The sequence below is a fragment of the Oenanthe melanoleuca genome, chromosome 8 (genome assembly GCF_029582105.1).
Source record: "Oenanthe melanoleuca isolate GR-GAL-2019-014 chromosome 8, OMel1.0, whole genome shotgun sequence".
NCBI lineage: Eukaryota > Metazoa > Chordata > Aves > Passeriformes > Muscicapidae > Oenanthe > Oenanthe melanoleuca.
In genome coordinates, this window is record NC_079342.1 from 5,856,814 (window position 1) to 5,872,769 (window position 15,956).

The 15,956-nt window shown below is 39.1% G+C and overlaps 1 protein-coding gene across 2 annotated transcripts in view; it reads right to left on the reverse strand.

Annotated features, from left to right (window-relative positions):
- DENND1B (DENN domain containing 1B) overlaps positions 1–15,956 on the reverse strand; it is a 147,706-nt gene that overhangs the window by 108,674 nt on the left and 23,076 nt on the right. For both annotated transcript variants that reach the window (XM_056497184.1, XM_056497183.1), the window contains exon 3: positions 1,496–1,539. In XM_056497184.1, coding sequence (XP_056353159.1) covers positions 1,496–1,539 — 44 coding nt within the window. The remainder of the gene's footprint in view (positions 1–1,495; positions 1,540–15,956) is intronic.

A 15,956-nucleotide genomic window follows, 5' to 3' on the forward strand; every position in this document is an offset into this window, starting at 1 on the left:
CAAATTACCTGAAACACCAGATTCCCTACATGGCTGAAACACAATGTGCAGACACAGGTTTTTCAGAGCCCAAAGGTAAGTGCTGCCTGAGGCCTCTGCTGTTTATAGATTAGGTATGTCTATTGCATCTCTGTATGATTCCTCTCCAGTCTTTAGTGGGATTCATCTTCTAATCATATTTTTCTACACCAGCTGTTCTTTGAATAACCTTCAACTTGCTGAATAAGCTCCCATTTTTCTTCATACATAATTTCTCTTTTTTTTTTTTTTTTTTTTTTTTTTTAAGAGCAAGTCTTTCTTGGAGAAAAAGAACAAAACAAATAAGAAAAAAAGAATTTAAATGACAATGAAGATGATCACTCTGCAGCCAGGATAATTACGAAAACTTGCTGAATGCCTAGCTGAGAACATATAACAGCACACTTTGCTCATTTGTCACTGTTTTACAGGCTGCACATTTCTGACTGATGCTATTCCCTAACCAGACATCCTACTTTCTATGTTTGTATATTTATTCTTTTCATCATGAATCACCTCATATCTGTCTTTATAGAATCTTGTACTACTGATTAAAAAAAAAAAAAAAAATCAACAATTTATCAAGATCTACTGTACAACACTTCCAGATCATCCACTGTGGTGATATTACCAATGAAGAATGTGTTTGCCTCAATATTAGTATAAAGGCAAGAGGCAAAGATGCCATTGAGACAGAGATATTTATTCTATATTTATGTATTTTTCTTCTATGAAAATAAAAATATTTCCATGTAAGAAACTCTTGTACAAGTTGCTAAAATAATAAAATTTAGTAATTTCATTAAAGTTTAATATTAATAACCTTCATAAAATAGTCATGGGGCAATAAACCCAACACACTAATTAATAGCTTGCTGTCACTACAAACAGTGAAATAATCCATCAGTCCTGTATGTATAAACTTTCCTTTGAGGATTAATTATAGATAGAAGATAGGATTTTCACGCTTTCAGAATCAGTAACAGTCAGAATCAGTCTCTTATAAGGGTCCGAGGATTTTTCCCCCTAGCAAATAACTAGGGTATCTCTAAAATATTATTAAATAACTATCTAAAAATCATGCATTGAAAAGGATCAAAGGAATGGAATGCACACATTCTGACACAACTTTTTTGTTCTACTGTTTTTTATAACATCAATATTTGACAAAGTTTTATCGATAATTTTTTTCCACATTTTCAATCCCAAAACAGATAAAAACCCCACATGTCTAAGAGGACCATCTGATAAAATACTCTATATCAAAAATATGGTGATACAGAGAATTAGCACGATATTCCATGTTCTACAACTGCTATTGCATATTCCTGTCACAGAGGCAATCTAATCACCAAGCCACCAGTTGGGTGAAGACTTCCACCCTGCTATCATTAGCATCTGCCTCTCCACAGCTGAATAGAAGAGCTTTTTTATTATTATTCTAACATAAAAAAAAGTTCAATCTCATGTTTCCAACCTGGTCTCCAAAGTCCTCCGGGAACTTCCACAGTACCACTGGATCTGTAAATAATTGACAGACAGCATTAATCAGAGGCAAAGGAACAGAGTATTACAGTCAGAGTACATTAATATTAAAGAGAGGGTCAGCTTAGCGTCAAGCTTTGAGGCAAGTGCAAAAAATATATCTAAAAACTAAGGAAGATACTGGATTATTAAAAAGACTTATTTCATATTTATGAAACTGTATGTTTATTGTTTTACATATGGCAGCAGGTTATAATGTACTGAACTCTTTGCATATTCAATCCTTTATTCCTGAAATACCCCATTATTTAAGCATATTTAATTTTCCCTTTTTAATTCAATTAAGAAATAAAGAGATAGAAAACCTCTTTTCATCCCAGGGAAAAAGAACAGAAAATTATAAGGGGAAAAAAAGGCCTTTATAAAAGTACAGAAAAACATCCTTTGTGATTTTAACGACAGTACCAATGTAACCAGCATTGTCAAGGAAGAATTTAGAAGATCTGGCATATTTCAGTATTTTCTGTTCAGTGCCATTTAAAACCAGCATTTCAAAAACACCTCAAAGTTTTCATCACCCTCTTGTAAAATTCTAATTATAAAAATAATCACTGTTACTTAGGCTACGTATTAGTCTCCACTTCAATATTGTTTTGAAAGCCTCTATCACAATGATTGGAACTATAACCTTTAAACAAAAACATAAATTATGACCTTCATCCTGCCCCCCCCGCCAAGCTTAATCTCCTTTGACACAAACCCTTTCTGAGCTGCTACTGTCACATTGCCACAAACACCCACCCAGCCTCACAGGCTTCTGAACAACACATCAGCAGCACTGTTTGTCCAGCTGCTGATAGTGGAATTATCAACCTGCAAGGGAGACCCAGGGCAGTGCCAAAGCCTGGACCAGAGGCAGAGCTCTGTAATTCTGCTGGTGCCCCAGCCACGGTCATGTCTGTGCTCCCATCAGTGACACGAGGCCAGCAGCAGCTCTGGGTGCCCAAGGGCAGGAAAACCAAGGAGAAACACAACAGCAAGTGCCAGGAGACACTGCCTGATGGGAACTGCCACCTCTTGTCTGCCTCAGGAGCTGCTGCATTCCTGTCTTCCAAGGAGCCAATGTCTGGGAAACTATTCAGATTTCCACTTCAGGCTCTAACACCAGCATTACGTGATAACTCGAACTTCCTTCTCATTGCTAGGTCTGCCATCAGAATCACAGGATTTTCCACTTTTGGCAAGGTATGGAGGTTTCTGCTCTTCTTTGGGTCCCACATATGTTTGCTGGTGCAAACTGGAGATTTAATGAGAAGGGAAATGCCACTGCTGGTGGTGTCATTCCCAGATGCTGATCTCAAATCCTACTGTTCAGCACAGAGCTGTCACACAGGTAACTTGCTGATGAGCAGCCACCAGGAGCTGGAGACTGATGTGTCAGCATTCCTCCTTCACCCCAAGCCACATCTTAAGCCAACAGTAGAACACATATTTCAAACAGGTTACAAAATTCAACTTGTCAATCAACTCCATTCAATTTAGACCTAATTTGTATCTAATTCAAATCTAAGTGACGTTTTAAATAAAAATGTAGTAATTTTACTCTACTTGTTGGACAAGCTTGTTTTTTCTCCTAAGAACATCCAGGAAGGGTTCTGCAGCTATTATTTAATAAAACGTGTGTATTTTGCACAACAAATCTTCCTCCATTACTATGGGGAGCAAGAACTTTTGAAGGCAGATACAAAACAAGAAATGCTATATTTATAAGATTACAAGAGCAAATAAATAAAGGTATTTACAACAGAGACCTTTCTTTCCTGATCTATTTTGTGCATATTTAAATTGCAAACAAGTCTGTATAATGACCATGTACAAGAGGAGTCTGACAATCCTGTAAAGGAGCTCTTTGTTTTATTCCAAATTGGTATCATGAAAAAGAAACTAATTACATATCAACAGTGATCCCTGATAAATCCAAGGAGTAGCAAGTATGGTAACATATCAAATACTCGATGTTAAGTAATCCATAAATTACTTGCTACAAAGCACTGAAAACTTGTAGAATCCAAAAAAATACTTCAACAGAACTTGTAAATCTAATGCCATATGTCCACAAACATTTCAAGGACAAATTTCCCTTTGAAAGAGCAATCCCTCTGCACTCCCACTACCAGGTACTTGGTGAAGCTGTAGCACTGCCTGTCTCCTGCTGGCGCAGACTGTCACAGCCAGATGAGGGAACTGACCCAGATCAACTGCCTGAAACTTTTCAGGTCAGCGTTAACTAGATCAGTTCCCCAAAACCATTGGGTTTGCACCAGAAAAAAAAGGAAGAAAAACTGGGGAATAGGGAGTTGTGGTGAGAAGAAAGCAGGACTGCTTCATGCAGCAGCACTGCAGCATCAAGCATTTGCTACAGCTCGTGCAACACTAGCTGGTTACCAGCTGCCTCTAGTTCCGTTTCTCATCACCCATTTCTTGTTCACAACTTCCCAAGTCTTGCATTACCATTTATAGGTGCTTCTATTGCAAAACCCAGGCACTATGGGCTGTGAGGAGGTGAGGGGACTGCTCTGCAAAGAAGCCAGGCTGCCGGAGCATCCATCGCCAGCCAGGAGCTTGGCAACATCGCCTCTTCCCACAATGAAGCCAGGCAGATGGTTCTGGCAGATGTGAAGTAGTTACATGAGAAACACTTAGTATAGTGAATGCTTTAGCAACACAGTAACAAAGTCACTGGGCTTTCTGAAATAGAACAGAAATGTCATTTCTTTCCTTCACTCTCCTTAGAGCACATGTAACTGCCAGGATTCAAAATAGGAAGCGGATCGCAATAGTAAAACCTCCGGTGTTCTTTTAGAAGGTCACAGTCATGAGCAAAGTACAGGCTCAGAATTAAGCAAAACCTTGGGGTTGGGGGTCAAAACATGGGTAAAATTTAAACATCAACGAGGTGCCAGCAGAGCTAACAGCATTTCATAGGGCCACCCTTTATCTAATGACAAGATCAACAGATCCAATAAGTTCTTTTGGTGCCCTGATATCCCGACAGACAAAATACCCCTAAAACTCTAATTTAATGTCATGCTCATTTTGCCATCTTTCATTTCATACTAAGAACCTCTCATACTACTTCAGTCTCCCTTGAAGTGGTAAAAACAAATCTAAAGTAAATTCCAGTTCACTCAGTTATAGGTATAAAAATATTTACTTTCATCTCATGAAAGGACACTTATATAATGAGAGAAGAATTCAAGTCATGTGATCTAAACAGGAAGAACAATGCTTTTAATACTCCTTCATGAAAAGAAACAAGAGCCAATATTAAAAAAAATTATTCCTAACTCAATGCAAGAAAAACATTTGGTACTACACTCAGCAAAAATTACACTCCTTCAAGACTTGTCCAACTGCTTTCAGCTGGGTTTTGCAGCTGTTATTACTGGCTTTTAACTGCTTATTTTAGTAGGTATTTGCCAAACATTTATTAAGTAAGAAAATCTGATGTGACTTGTGCTTCAAAAAGAAAAGTTACTATATTCTTTTTATGCCTTTACTCTCTGAAACCAAACTCTAACACCTATAAAAAGCCTCAGGATTTTTATGCTAATTATCCAAGTCTGGGATTGGGGTTTTATCCAAAAGCTTATGCTTTCGGGGCTGGGTTCAGGCAGCATCTGACCCATCTTTGGGGCAACTTCTCAAAAGGGTTGCAAAAGAAGAAACAAAAGGTACCTATTTAGAAATAAAAAGAGAAAGTATAATCTGATTCTGCAACTTCATGCACTCTACATTCAGATTTACAAAGACTGAATTTTCTTTTCCCTGAGGATTACTTTCCAGATACCCTGTCTGATCTGGCAATGTTAGGTCAATTTTATGTTGATTTTATGGGTGAGAGGATGAGAACCATGCAGAAATAGCTGTTGTTATAGTCAGCTGAGGAACTACTGAATTTCTCCTCCTTCACTTTTTCTAACAGACTTTTCAGGACAAGTGGTTTAAGTAAATGTAGTAGTAAGAGGAAATTGTCAAGTGCACACATAACACAGTTTGTGTGGTACATGTATAAACATATATATACTGTTGCATGTGTAAATGGATATTTCCATGTACAAACAGCACTTTTTCCTATGTCTACCACATCCAGGACATAAATCTCAGCACCTGCCAATAACACTTGAAAATTCCTTTGCTAAATATTCTACAGCATTGGAAAGAACATCTCCCTTGGCAGGAGCCAAATGAGAGACAATCATGGAAAGGTTTGCTGAGGTACCAGAAGAGTGCAGTACTAAGAGAAAAACAAGTCACATGCAATGCTTAAAAAAATAGAATTCAAGATGTCATAATCTAGAACTGCTCCAGAAGACAAATGCAGACAACTATGACACCCAGTAAGACAAAAGGAAAACATATGCAGATCCTCAAGGTAATTTCTCTCAAAGAATCTATTCCTGTAAAGGCAAGGTCATAAAGCATGTCATCCATATTTTCAGGAAAACAACTTCTAACACAGTCTAACTTCTGTAACAAATCAAAGAAAATACAAAGGTACTATTTCTCATGACAGAGTAGATTAGAGAAGCAGTATATTCTAAACTATGAAAAAAAAGTGAAAGCTTTGTGAGTTGTAACTTTCCCAAAAACTGACAAGTTAAATACACTCCATAATACTCTCCATAATCATCAAGCTTGCAGATTATAAATGCCACACAAAAATACAATAGGATAAGGTAATTAGCACACATTCAATTTGGTAATGGAACAGAAATTACAAACACATGCTGAGAAACATCATCTCGGATAATTCTCTTGGATAGCAACAGAGAATATTTCTGACAGGAAAACACAGCTAAGGTGAAATGAAACAGATTTAATTAAGTAGTACAGTATTCTGGAGAGTACTCAAGGAGTACCACCTTGTTGGTGGTACTGAGCAGAACACACAAAAAGACTGCCAAGCAGAGTTGGTCATGCTTGGGACAGAGGAATGGACTAGATAACTGCTCAGTATTCCTCCAGTTACATTTCTCTGATGCTGTACAGATTTTCATTGGAAAAAAGCTGTCAGTACAGAGGGGAAAGAAGAGACTGAGGCCAGGAGTTAAGGGGGTGGGAAAGAATTATAATGAGGAAAAGGAAGGTAGCAAAGCAAAGCTTATTGCAGACTGTTCTTTCTTGGCTGGAAAAAACAAGTGCCACATTTTTTTTCATTACGTGAACATGAGAATATAATTAATAAATCTTAAATTATCTATTTTTATCTCAGGGAACAGCTTTATAAACACACATTTAAGCAATAAGCAGAATGGATTTTGTTAGACTAAGTAGTTTTCAGCAATAAAAAATTAGTTATCTAAGTTTATGACACTGCTATTGTTCAAAAACAAAGGTCTCTTATACTTTAAAAAATTTTCCAAAAACACTCAACAGTAATTTTAGAGACACTTTTTAATCTATATAGTATTTAATACTCAACCAGATCACTACAACAGGGATTCAGAAACAAAATAAGAGATGAACCACAACGTGCAACCCAAGGATTTTTACAGATGAAATCATCTGATGAAAAAAACAGCATTCACATAAAAAAATAACTTCTTGCAAAAAAAGACTTCTGTATATCATATTAAAATCCGCCTGTTAACAGTTTCATACATGAAGTGCCAAAAATGGAGTAGAATGGGAGGCCCTGCTGCCAGAAGATCTGGGTGCAGCAGTGGTCTTCAGCTCCCTGGTTTGGGGGATCAAAGTGAAGCGCCAGCCAGGAGCAGGAGGAAAAAGTGCAGGATGCCATGGAAAAGGGGAGAAGAAGGGAGTTACAGTATTTTCCAAGCATCAGTAATCAAAAGAAAGAACAAAAACAAAATACACTGAAGCAATTTGATTTTAAAAAACTGAAACTGAGGAACAGTCCCTAACTTCTCGGGCACCTAAAACCTGTCAGATTAAAGATAATATGCAAACAAAGTTGCTCCCATTCACAAGTAGCACAAATTACTCATGGACGTATCAATTGGCTCAGAATTTAATTACATCTTCCTATAAACACATAATATTTAGCAAATGATTTCAGGATATCAGTGCTGATACCATGTTTGTGGAAATCCAGAATTTTGTTTCTGGAAAAAAGGTACCATCCATATCTCTAAAAGTCACTCAGCCCTTAACAAAAACCATGCACATGCACACCACGATCTTCTCTACTTCCCATAAAAACCACTCACATTTGCAGTCAGTGGGTCCAGCTCAGCCAGCCCCATCACATCACAGCAACTCCACAGCTTTTAGGTGCTGGCCACTGCTGCCCCACCGAGGCATTAACAGCTCACCAGCCACACTGAAGTGTGACAATCTGATGTGTGTACACGGCACTGCAAAGCCGTACACGACATGTGCTGATTGTACCGTTTATCACAGAACTATCTTCAAATATTTCTACTTTTAAACTTATGTGACAAAGGTTCCTCAAGGTTTTCATAAATGTGAGAACAGTGTGCAAAAACTGACCTCCCAACTAATCACAAGCAAGGTTCTGCAAAGTACATTGTAGAGAAGCAGGACTTTGTCAGGTTTTGGACCCAAAACTTCCTTCAGTCTTTCAGATTTCCCCATCTGTAAGGCACTTGAACTAGGAAATAAATACTTCTTCCCCTTTTACAGGCAGGGAGATGGTTAAAAGTTCTAGCCACAACTTGACATCTCCTTCAGAGCACCAGGTCAATCCCTTTTAGCCCAAGAATTTGTCCCACTGAAGGACAGAGCAGTAAGTTATTTCAGCTTACTATAGACAGAAAGAAAGGGTCCTTTTGGCTGCAATGCTATTAGCCATGCTTCTAGCTAAAACCTTAATCAGGGTGAGAGTTCATTGCACAGATAGTGCATAGATAAAATGAGTATGTTCAGCCTTTATTTGGTCTCTTCATGATATAAGCAGGGGTTTCTTTTACCTGGTAAGTCTTTAGAATGACCTTTTAAAGTATGGCAACAACCATATGCCTTACGAAGCTGTGTTACTCTTAAATTTTCCTACTTCTAATTTGTAATCATGAGTGAATCATAAGAAAAAGGATCTAAGAAACAAAGAAGCAGAAGAAGTAAATGGGGCCCACGTATGTCTCCAGTCATTGATAATGTTTAAGGTTTACTAAACCAAATACTTCTGCTGTTCCAGGGTCTCTTGTTCAAAGAAATTTAAAGGAGACTGGTTGTGCTGTGATCTACTGAAATTAACAATACCTGAAAAGAGTAAGAGCATTCACCTTTGCAAGAAAACACGAGTTTTACAAGTTTTACTCCCCATAAGAGTGAAAGAGTAACTTGCCACATTCCCCTACAAACAGACATTGTGCAGAGGTTTCTTCATTTTAAAGGAAGATATGGGATTTAAAGTTCTTTAAAAATATTATGGGCTACACGAAATTTTCCTATGTTAGGAAATATGCAATATTGATTTTATATGCACTAATTAAATTAGGAAAAAGCAAAACGCTTGCCCTGCCAAGTACACTAGGGGTGGACCATCACTTGCTCTTCCATGTCAGTGATGTCTGACCAGAGACAACCATTTTACCTCACAGACTCCACTGTTATATTTGCTTTCTGGAAACCACACACACTACATATAGAAAAATCAAAAAGCTTTTGGCACATGACAAAAACTACGTCTCATTACATTATGTATACCTGAGTTATTGCCTCCTGATTTACTCTGAGAAAAACAAATTTGGTGTCAGCTTGGACATGAAACCAGGGATATATGTGACCCTATAAAGCAAAATGATTGACTGCAGAAAACACAGAGTGATATGCAAGCCATTTTTGACAGGCATTTTCCAAAAACATTACAGAAATAAATCTTATATTAAAGTTACCATGCCTTCTGCAAGCTTTTTTCTCTAAGCAGAAGTTAGTCCAGTCTTTAGCTACTTCAAGAAAAAATGAGTGTTGCAGGGGAACTCCCTCTTGGCCAAAGATGATATAATGACTATGTATGTCCATCACCTCTTGCCTGAACAGTGCAGCAGCATTCCTTCCACTTTCTGCTGGTGAGGACCACATCCTGGGCAAAGCCAAACTGTGGGCACTTGAAGGCACGATGTCCCACTAAATTATGCCCCTTGTCTTGAATACTGACTAACACAAGCAGTAAAATGTGATTACTCAATAATTAACAGGTAAGTAACTACCTATTACCCAACCACTCACAGGGACAAATTGCTTAAAGGCCAGAGCAATAGTGGAATACATAGTATCTTGGAAGAGCAATCCCACTACCACTGTCTTCACAACTGAGGACAGGTACAGGGAGAAGGGGTTAGATTCTCTCTTCATTGTTCAATTCTAGATTGTTTATGACATTTTATTTCATTAATATAGATACTACTGTATTCACCCCATCTCTATGATTATGCTCTGAAACAAGCCTAGGAATCACGCAATGATATTCTGCTCATGTGTGAGAAAGAATGAATCTAATTGTACATTATAAAGGCATAGTTTCAAATTCTTTATCCCTTTTTCATTCTCCAATTACAAATAGCATTTTCTACATGAAATTCAAACCTCTCACATTTTGCTTAAGGCTGTGGTAGAAGGTATGGAAGTAGAACAGCACTGGCAACCAGAACCTGGCGTGGAAGATTCCTGATCCTCTGAACATCTCCAGCTGAATCACTACAGCTGAAACATAACCAACCTCAACAGCTACAATTACTTAATCCAACATTTCATAATTTGATATATGTGAATTAAAACAATCACAAACCTTAGTTACACAGAGCTCAAGAATTCTAACAACCATGTTGGTTAACCATAGCATACATATAGTTTGCTATATATGTAAACAGCTCACAGACTTTCATTTTAAAGTATGTATTTTCTAGCATATTCTGATTCAGTGTTCATTTTAATCTTTGTTGTTCATAACACATTAAGCCAGAACAAAGATGAAGGAGCACTGATCAATAAGCACAAATCTTTTTTTGCCTTGCCTTCTCATCTTACCCCAAATCTATTTTAATATCATCAGGGGGAAAAATAAAACTCATCAGTCACCTGATGGAGTAATTCAAAACTTAACCAAACAGGGCTAATGGGTGAGAATTGAAATGAAAACACCTTGACAAAGAAAGTAATTTCTTTTCTTCGCACTCTTCAGAAGCTGTGGGTGATCGCTGTAATCGAACCAGCAGCGGCGAGGGGCCATCTGTCCCAAGGGACCTCCACGTGAGCAAGAATCAGCAACAAAATATTTTAGAGGCTGGCCCACACTCACCCACCCTAATATGCCTATAGCAGGCAGCACACAGTTGAAAATCAGTGTTTTGACATTTTTCCCATACCAATCCTTAAAAGTCAACACTAAACTTTTGATAAGAACAAAACACAAAGAGCGGGTTAAGAGAGGTTGCTTACAGAAAGATCAGTGTTACACCAACAGCTGAGATCTCCCCTGTCATGAAGCACTCATACTTTAATATCCAAGCACCATGCTCAGAAAAAAGGTTACAGAAAACAACCTTACACTTGCCTCTGTGTTACCAGTCCCCTCTAGGATTCATTTTTGCAGCTAATGAAGATATACCAGTCACTCACCAAATGACCCTCACAGAATCACCAAACCTTGGGATTCTTCCACAGAAAACAAAGTTAACATTAGGAAGGGGTCTACCAGATATTTCCAAGGCAGCAACCACACACAGTGCATGCTGAGACCCAGGGGCTTAGGCAGAGGCACCATGGCTTTGGTACCTGACATCCCAGGGAACACAGATCATTCTGATCCCCACCAAGGACTCCCCAGAACTGGAGAAGAAGCTGCATGTCAGTCCCATCCCAGGGATGTTCCCAGACTGGGCACTTTTGCCTTACTAAGCCTTTTAAAAGAGAACACCACACATGGCAGAAGGCTAATGCAAATAATTTCTTCAGCATTTTCTAACTGAAATATAGATTGATCTTTCAGTAAAATAAACTCTGTCATAGCTGCATCTCTCTGCACCCTTCTCTCCATCTGTTTCAAGACTCTGAAGAGTCAAAAAGTGGATAGAGAAGGCAGGAAATTTGTTGTTGCAGTTGAGCTGCATTAACAATATTGGTCTGTCTCTGCTTCAGCAGAGGTTGAACACAGACTCAGCCAGCAGCACAGCACACTGGGAATTAGAAGCAGCACACTGTTTTTTCAGTTCTGCCAGTTACCTGTTGCCTGACCTCAAATCAGTTATTTCAGGTTCTCAAACATCATGAGGTCTTTGAAATTTATTTTTTCTAATTCAGAAGAAAGGACATTAAAAAAGGGACATTTCCATGGGGGCCAAGTTTAGTTATTTCAATGCACAAGCCACACAAACACATAGAATAAGTAAAGGCAAGTCAAGGGTTTTTCCCACAGGGGTTTACAGTTACCCAGGTCAAAATTTCCAATTATGCGTTGGAGAGGGGTCAGCAAAACCCAAGATGTAAACAGCAACCTGAAACACATAAAGAGGATCTACCAGAATGGTCTTATGTCCTGCAGCCCTTGAAGCATGAGATCTGGGTTCTCAGTTAATAATCCCAAAGCACATTCAACAACTAGGAAATTCTACAAGATGGTTCTTGGCATCACATAATTCAGTGAATAAACAGAATACTATTTATTCAGAATAGTAGAAAGGGTGACGTAGATTCATTACTTTAATTTACATCCCATTACAAAGTAGAGTGATGTGGTTAAAGTGCAGTGCTGTTTTATCTTACAAAACCTCAATGCCTGATGCCTGCTTTGTCCAGTGAAATCTCAAATAAATCATGCACAAAATAGTGAAAATTAATTTAACAGTGTGATAATAGCAGACAATATATTTCACTCTAATAGAAAAAGCTTGAGTTCAAACCAGCAGGCTGCACTCGCATGGCCCAACAGGGGTCAGAACTCAACACATCCTTTGTAAATTGAGCCTTTCCAGAAGGCAAGGTCAGAAGCTGCCTTCTCCCATTTCAGCAGTCTGCATTCAAACTAGCTGCTCGAAAAGTACAAGAAGTTTTTGTCAGAAGCAGTTACTCCAACAAAGGCACTGTGCGAGGTAACACGGCTGCGCTGGTGGGTGGGGGCCCAAGCCAGGCCAGCTTTGCAGCTTGGAAAGCCAGGACACACCAGCCAGGCATGGCAGGCTCTGGCTGCTCCATCACCCCCTCAGCAGAGGCACAGCAGCAGCCCAGGGAGTGCTTCCCACCACGCAGAGCAGAAAGGGGAAAGAAAACAGACCTGTACATACTTGGAAGAGCAGAGCAGATGGGAAGATAAAAACTACAGGAAGGGAGCATTGCAGAATGATGGGCCATCCCTATGTTTGAACTGGACACTTCTGCCCCTTAAGTAATGCAGGTCTTCGTTTTACTTTCCTAAAAGCATTACAGCAGAAAGAAGTGAGATAAGCCCAGGGAAAGCATGAGTAAGGCCTGTGTATGCAGTGCAGTCAAAAAATTAGGAAGGTGAAAAAATGATGCTATTGTTATTATTATAGATGGGAAAGAACAAGGAAATGCTTATTAATATGTAACAACAGCATAAATTAAGTTTGTCTCATCTGAAAATACTGATTTACCAAATAAATCTGGTTCTAATATTTCTGAATGCACCAATAAACCCGCACAACAGTAACAGTTGCCTACACACAGAATGCACAAGGAGCAAAAATATACAGCACTACAGGTAACATTATGCACTCTATTACATTAATATGTATGAAAGTTTTTATGAAAAGTTGTCCTCCCAACCACTGCCCTTCTCCCACTGCCCAATTTCTCCACGTTCAGTGTTGCACTGAAGGGTTTGATGCTATTGGAAGGGCTAATTATTCTGGTTTCCCTTCTCTACGTACTTCAGCTTCTTCCTTGACGCAGCTGATGAAACAAACCTCAGTTTTCCTACAAGCCCCACACCACTTGAGTCATTTCACACCCATGTTCTGTCCTCCTGCACATTCTCCATCTCCACCAGTAAGACAGTGTGCTGCTGTGGCTGCAGGCTCACCATTGCAAGGCACAAGAGGAGAGCTCAATGGATCTGTACATTTGGTAACAACTTGGTAACTACATGGAGCTTTTCTCTTTGTTCTTTGTTTTGTTTCTGAAAATGAAAGACATCCACTTCCTGGAGCACAACTGAGCTCTATAAATGTATGTAAGAACATAGACCAGCACAGTGTACAGTGGGAATCAATGCTAAAAGCAGAAAGCAAAATACTTTCTGATCTCAGGAAATTAGAGTTTTGATTGGATGAACCTAAGAAAACAGTACCATTGTCTCATTGGTCATTTAACAGGAAAACAAAAGAGGCTCAGAACATTAAGAATTAATCACAGGTGTCAACCAATCTTCATTAGAGATGCAAAAGAATCTTTGGAGGAAACATTAAAGTATTTTCAGACAAGCCAGTTCTAGCATTAAAATATACTATGCTGCAGCAAAAACCTATCACTACCCATGCACATACACTTCTCATCAAGAACGACTCAATATGCAGCTAGAGAAATCAGAAGTTGCTTTGCTTTAAGATAACTAATTCCATTTTTTTATTAATATAGACTAATCATAATCACTCATGCTGAAAATATCATAATCAATTAATGCGACATGTCCCAATGAATGGGACAGAATGTGCTTGTAAATTATGTCTGCATAAAATAAGGTATCTCCTTATATCATCTTTTTAATTCATTTTTTTTCTAATTAGTAAAAAAACCCCACAGGACACGAAAATATTGCTGTACTTTTCAAGTACAAAGGCATACATTCTCTCTCAAGCATGCCTCAGATAACTCAGGTCTTATCTTGAGTGTTCCACCACTCTGATAAAACAAAATCCCTGAACTTTCCAGAGCAGTGAAAATCCACTGATATCTGAAAATACTAAATACAGAATATTAAAAACAGATTTCAAGAATCATGGATGTGCAAATATCACATCTTAATTTTAACAAGTTATCCAAAATGACTTATTATTGCTTAAATTCTTCATTCCTATCAAGCCCACAGACTTGCGCTCCAGACCCTTCCTCAGCTCTGTTGACCTTCTCTGGACCCTCAGTGTCCTCAGTGAAGTGAATAGCCCAAAATCAAACACAGAGTTGAAGGTGCTGCCTCACCAATGCCCAGTACAGAGGGACAATCCCTGCCCTGGTCCTGCTGGCCACACTATTCCTGAACCAAGCCAGGATGCCCTTGGCCTTCTTGGCCACCTGTGCCCAGCTGGCTCTTGTTCAGCCACTGTCAGCCAGCACTCCCAAGTCCTTTTCCATCAGGCAGCTTTCCAGCCACTCTGCCCAAGCCTGTAGCATTGCATGGGGTTATTGTGGCCAAAGTGCAGCACCTGGCACTTTGCTCTAATTGCACCCCATACTGTTGGCCTCAGCTCATCAATATAGCCTGCCCATATCCCTCTGCAGAGCCTTCCTGCCTTCCAGCATATCAGCACTCCTGCCCAACCAGGTTTCATCTTCAAACTTACTGAGGGAGGACACCATGCCCTCATCCAAACCATTTATAAATATATTAAACAGAATTTGCCCTCAAGAAAGGAGGTACACATTATAGTTTTAGTCAGAATATTATTCTATGGAATTTACTCTTAAATTATTTAAAATAAGAAAGATAGATTCCTGTGAAACTGAGAAACAAAACATTAAACTTGGTCAAGGGTCAGAGGACAAGCAATGTCTGAGGCGTGCTATTTCCAAGCACAAATAAAATCAAGCCTGTACCAAAATACATCTCCTTGAGTGCTGAGAGGCCCTGCCACTGACTTGCTGAGGAACACTGCTGGTTCCTGATCACTTCTCTGAATGCAAGTGGCCTAAAGTGGTCCAGGTCATAAGCAAGTGTTTGAAGATGCAACATGTGAAGAGGGTCAACAACAAAGCCTAGCTTTAATCCCTTTGTGCGAAGCAGGAAGAGGAATTTACCTCATATACACAATACATCTATGTCCAGTGAAGTATAAAACTTCCAGAGGTGCACCAGCAAGGCATTATGTCTTCTTTGCTTTTTGGCATGCTGGGAGAGGCCGGGAGGGAGGTGAGCAGTGCTTCTCATGAGCTGGATGTAGTCAAGCACAAGGAATGGTTGTGTGCCAAGCAGGGAGCTTTAGTGCACCAAGTGTATTAATCACTGTTGGTATCTTCTCCCAGCCTGAGCCAAGAGCAGCACAACCCATTAGTTCAAACGGGTGGACCTGAAAATATGAGAGGCTTAACTATTAGTTAACATAACTTCCATCATTTCTAATTGGATTGTGACTAAACTCCCAGCACTGATAATATCAAAATGAGATCAGAGGGGAAAGCCTCCATATTCCCTTTGCACAAAGATTGGAAACAGCTCTCCCCTGCTGTTGTACAATAGCACTGACCACCCAAAGATCCATGGCTTTAGCTAAAAGAGACCCATCTCACTGCCTGTTGAA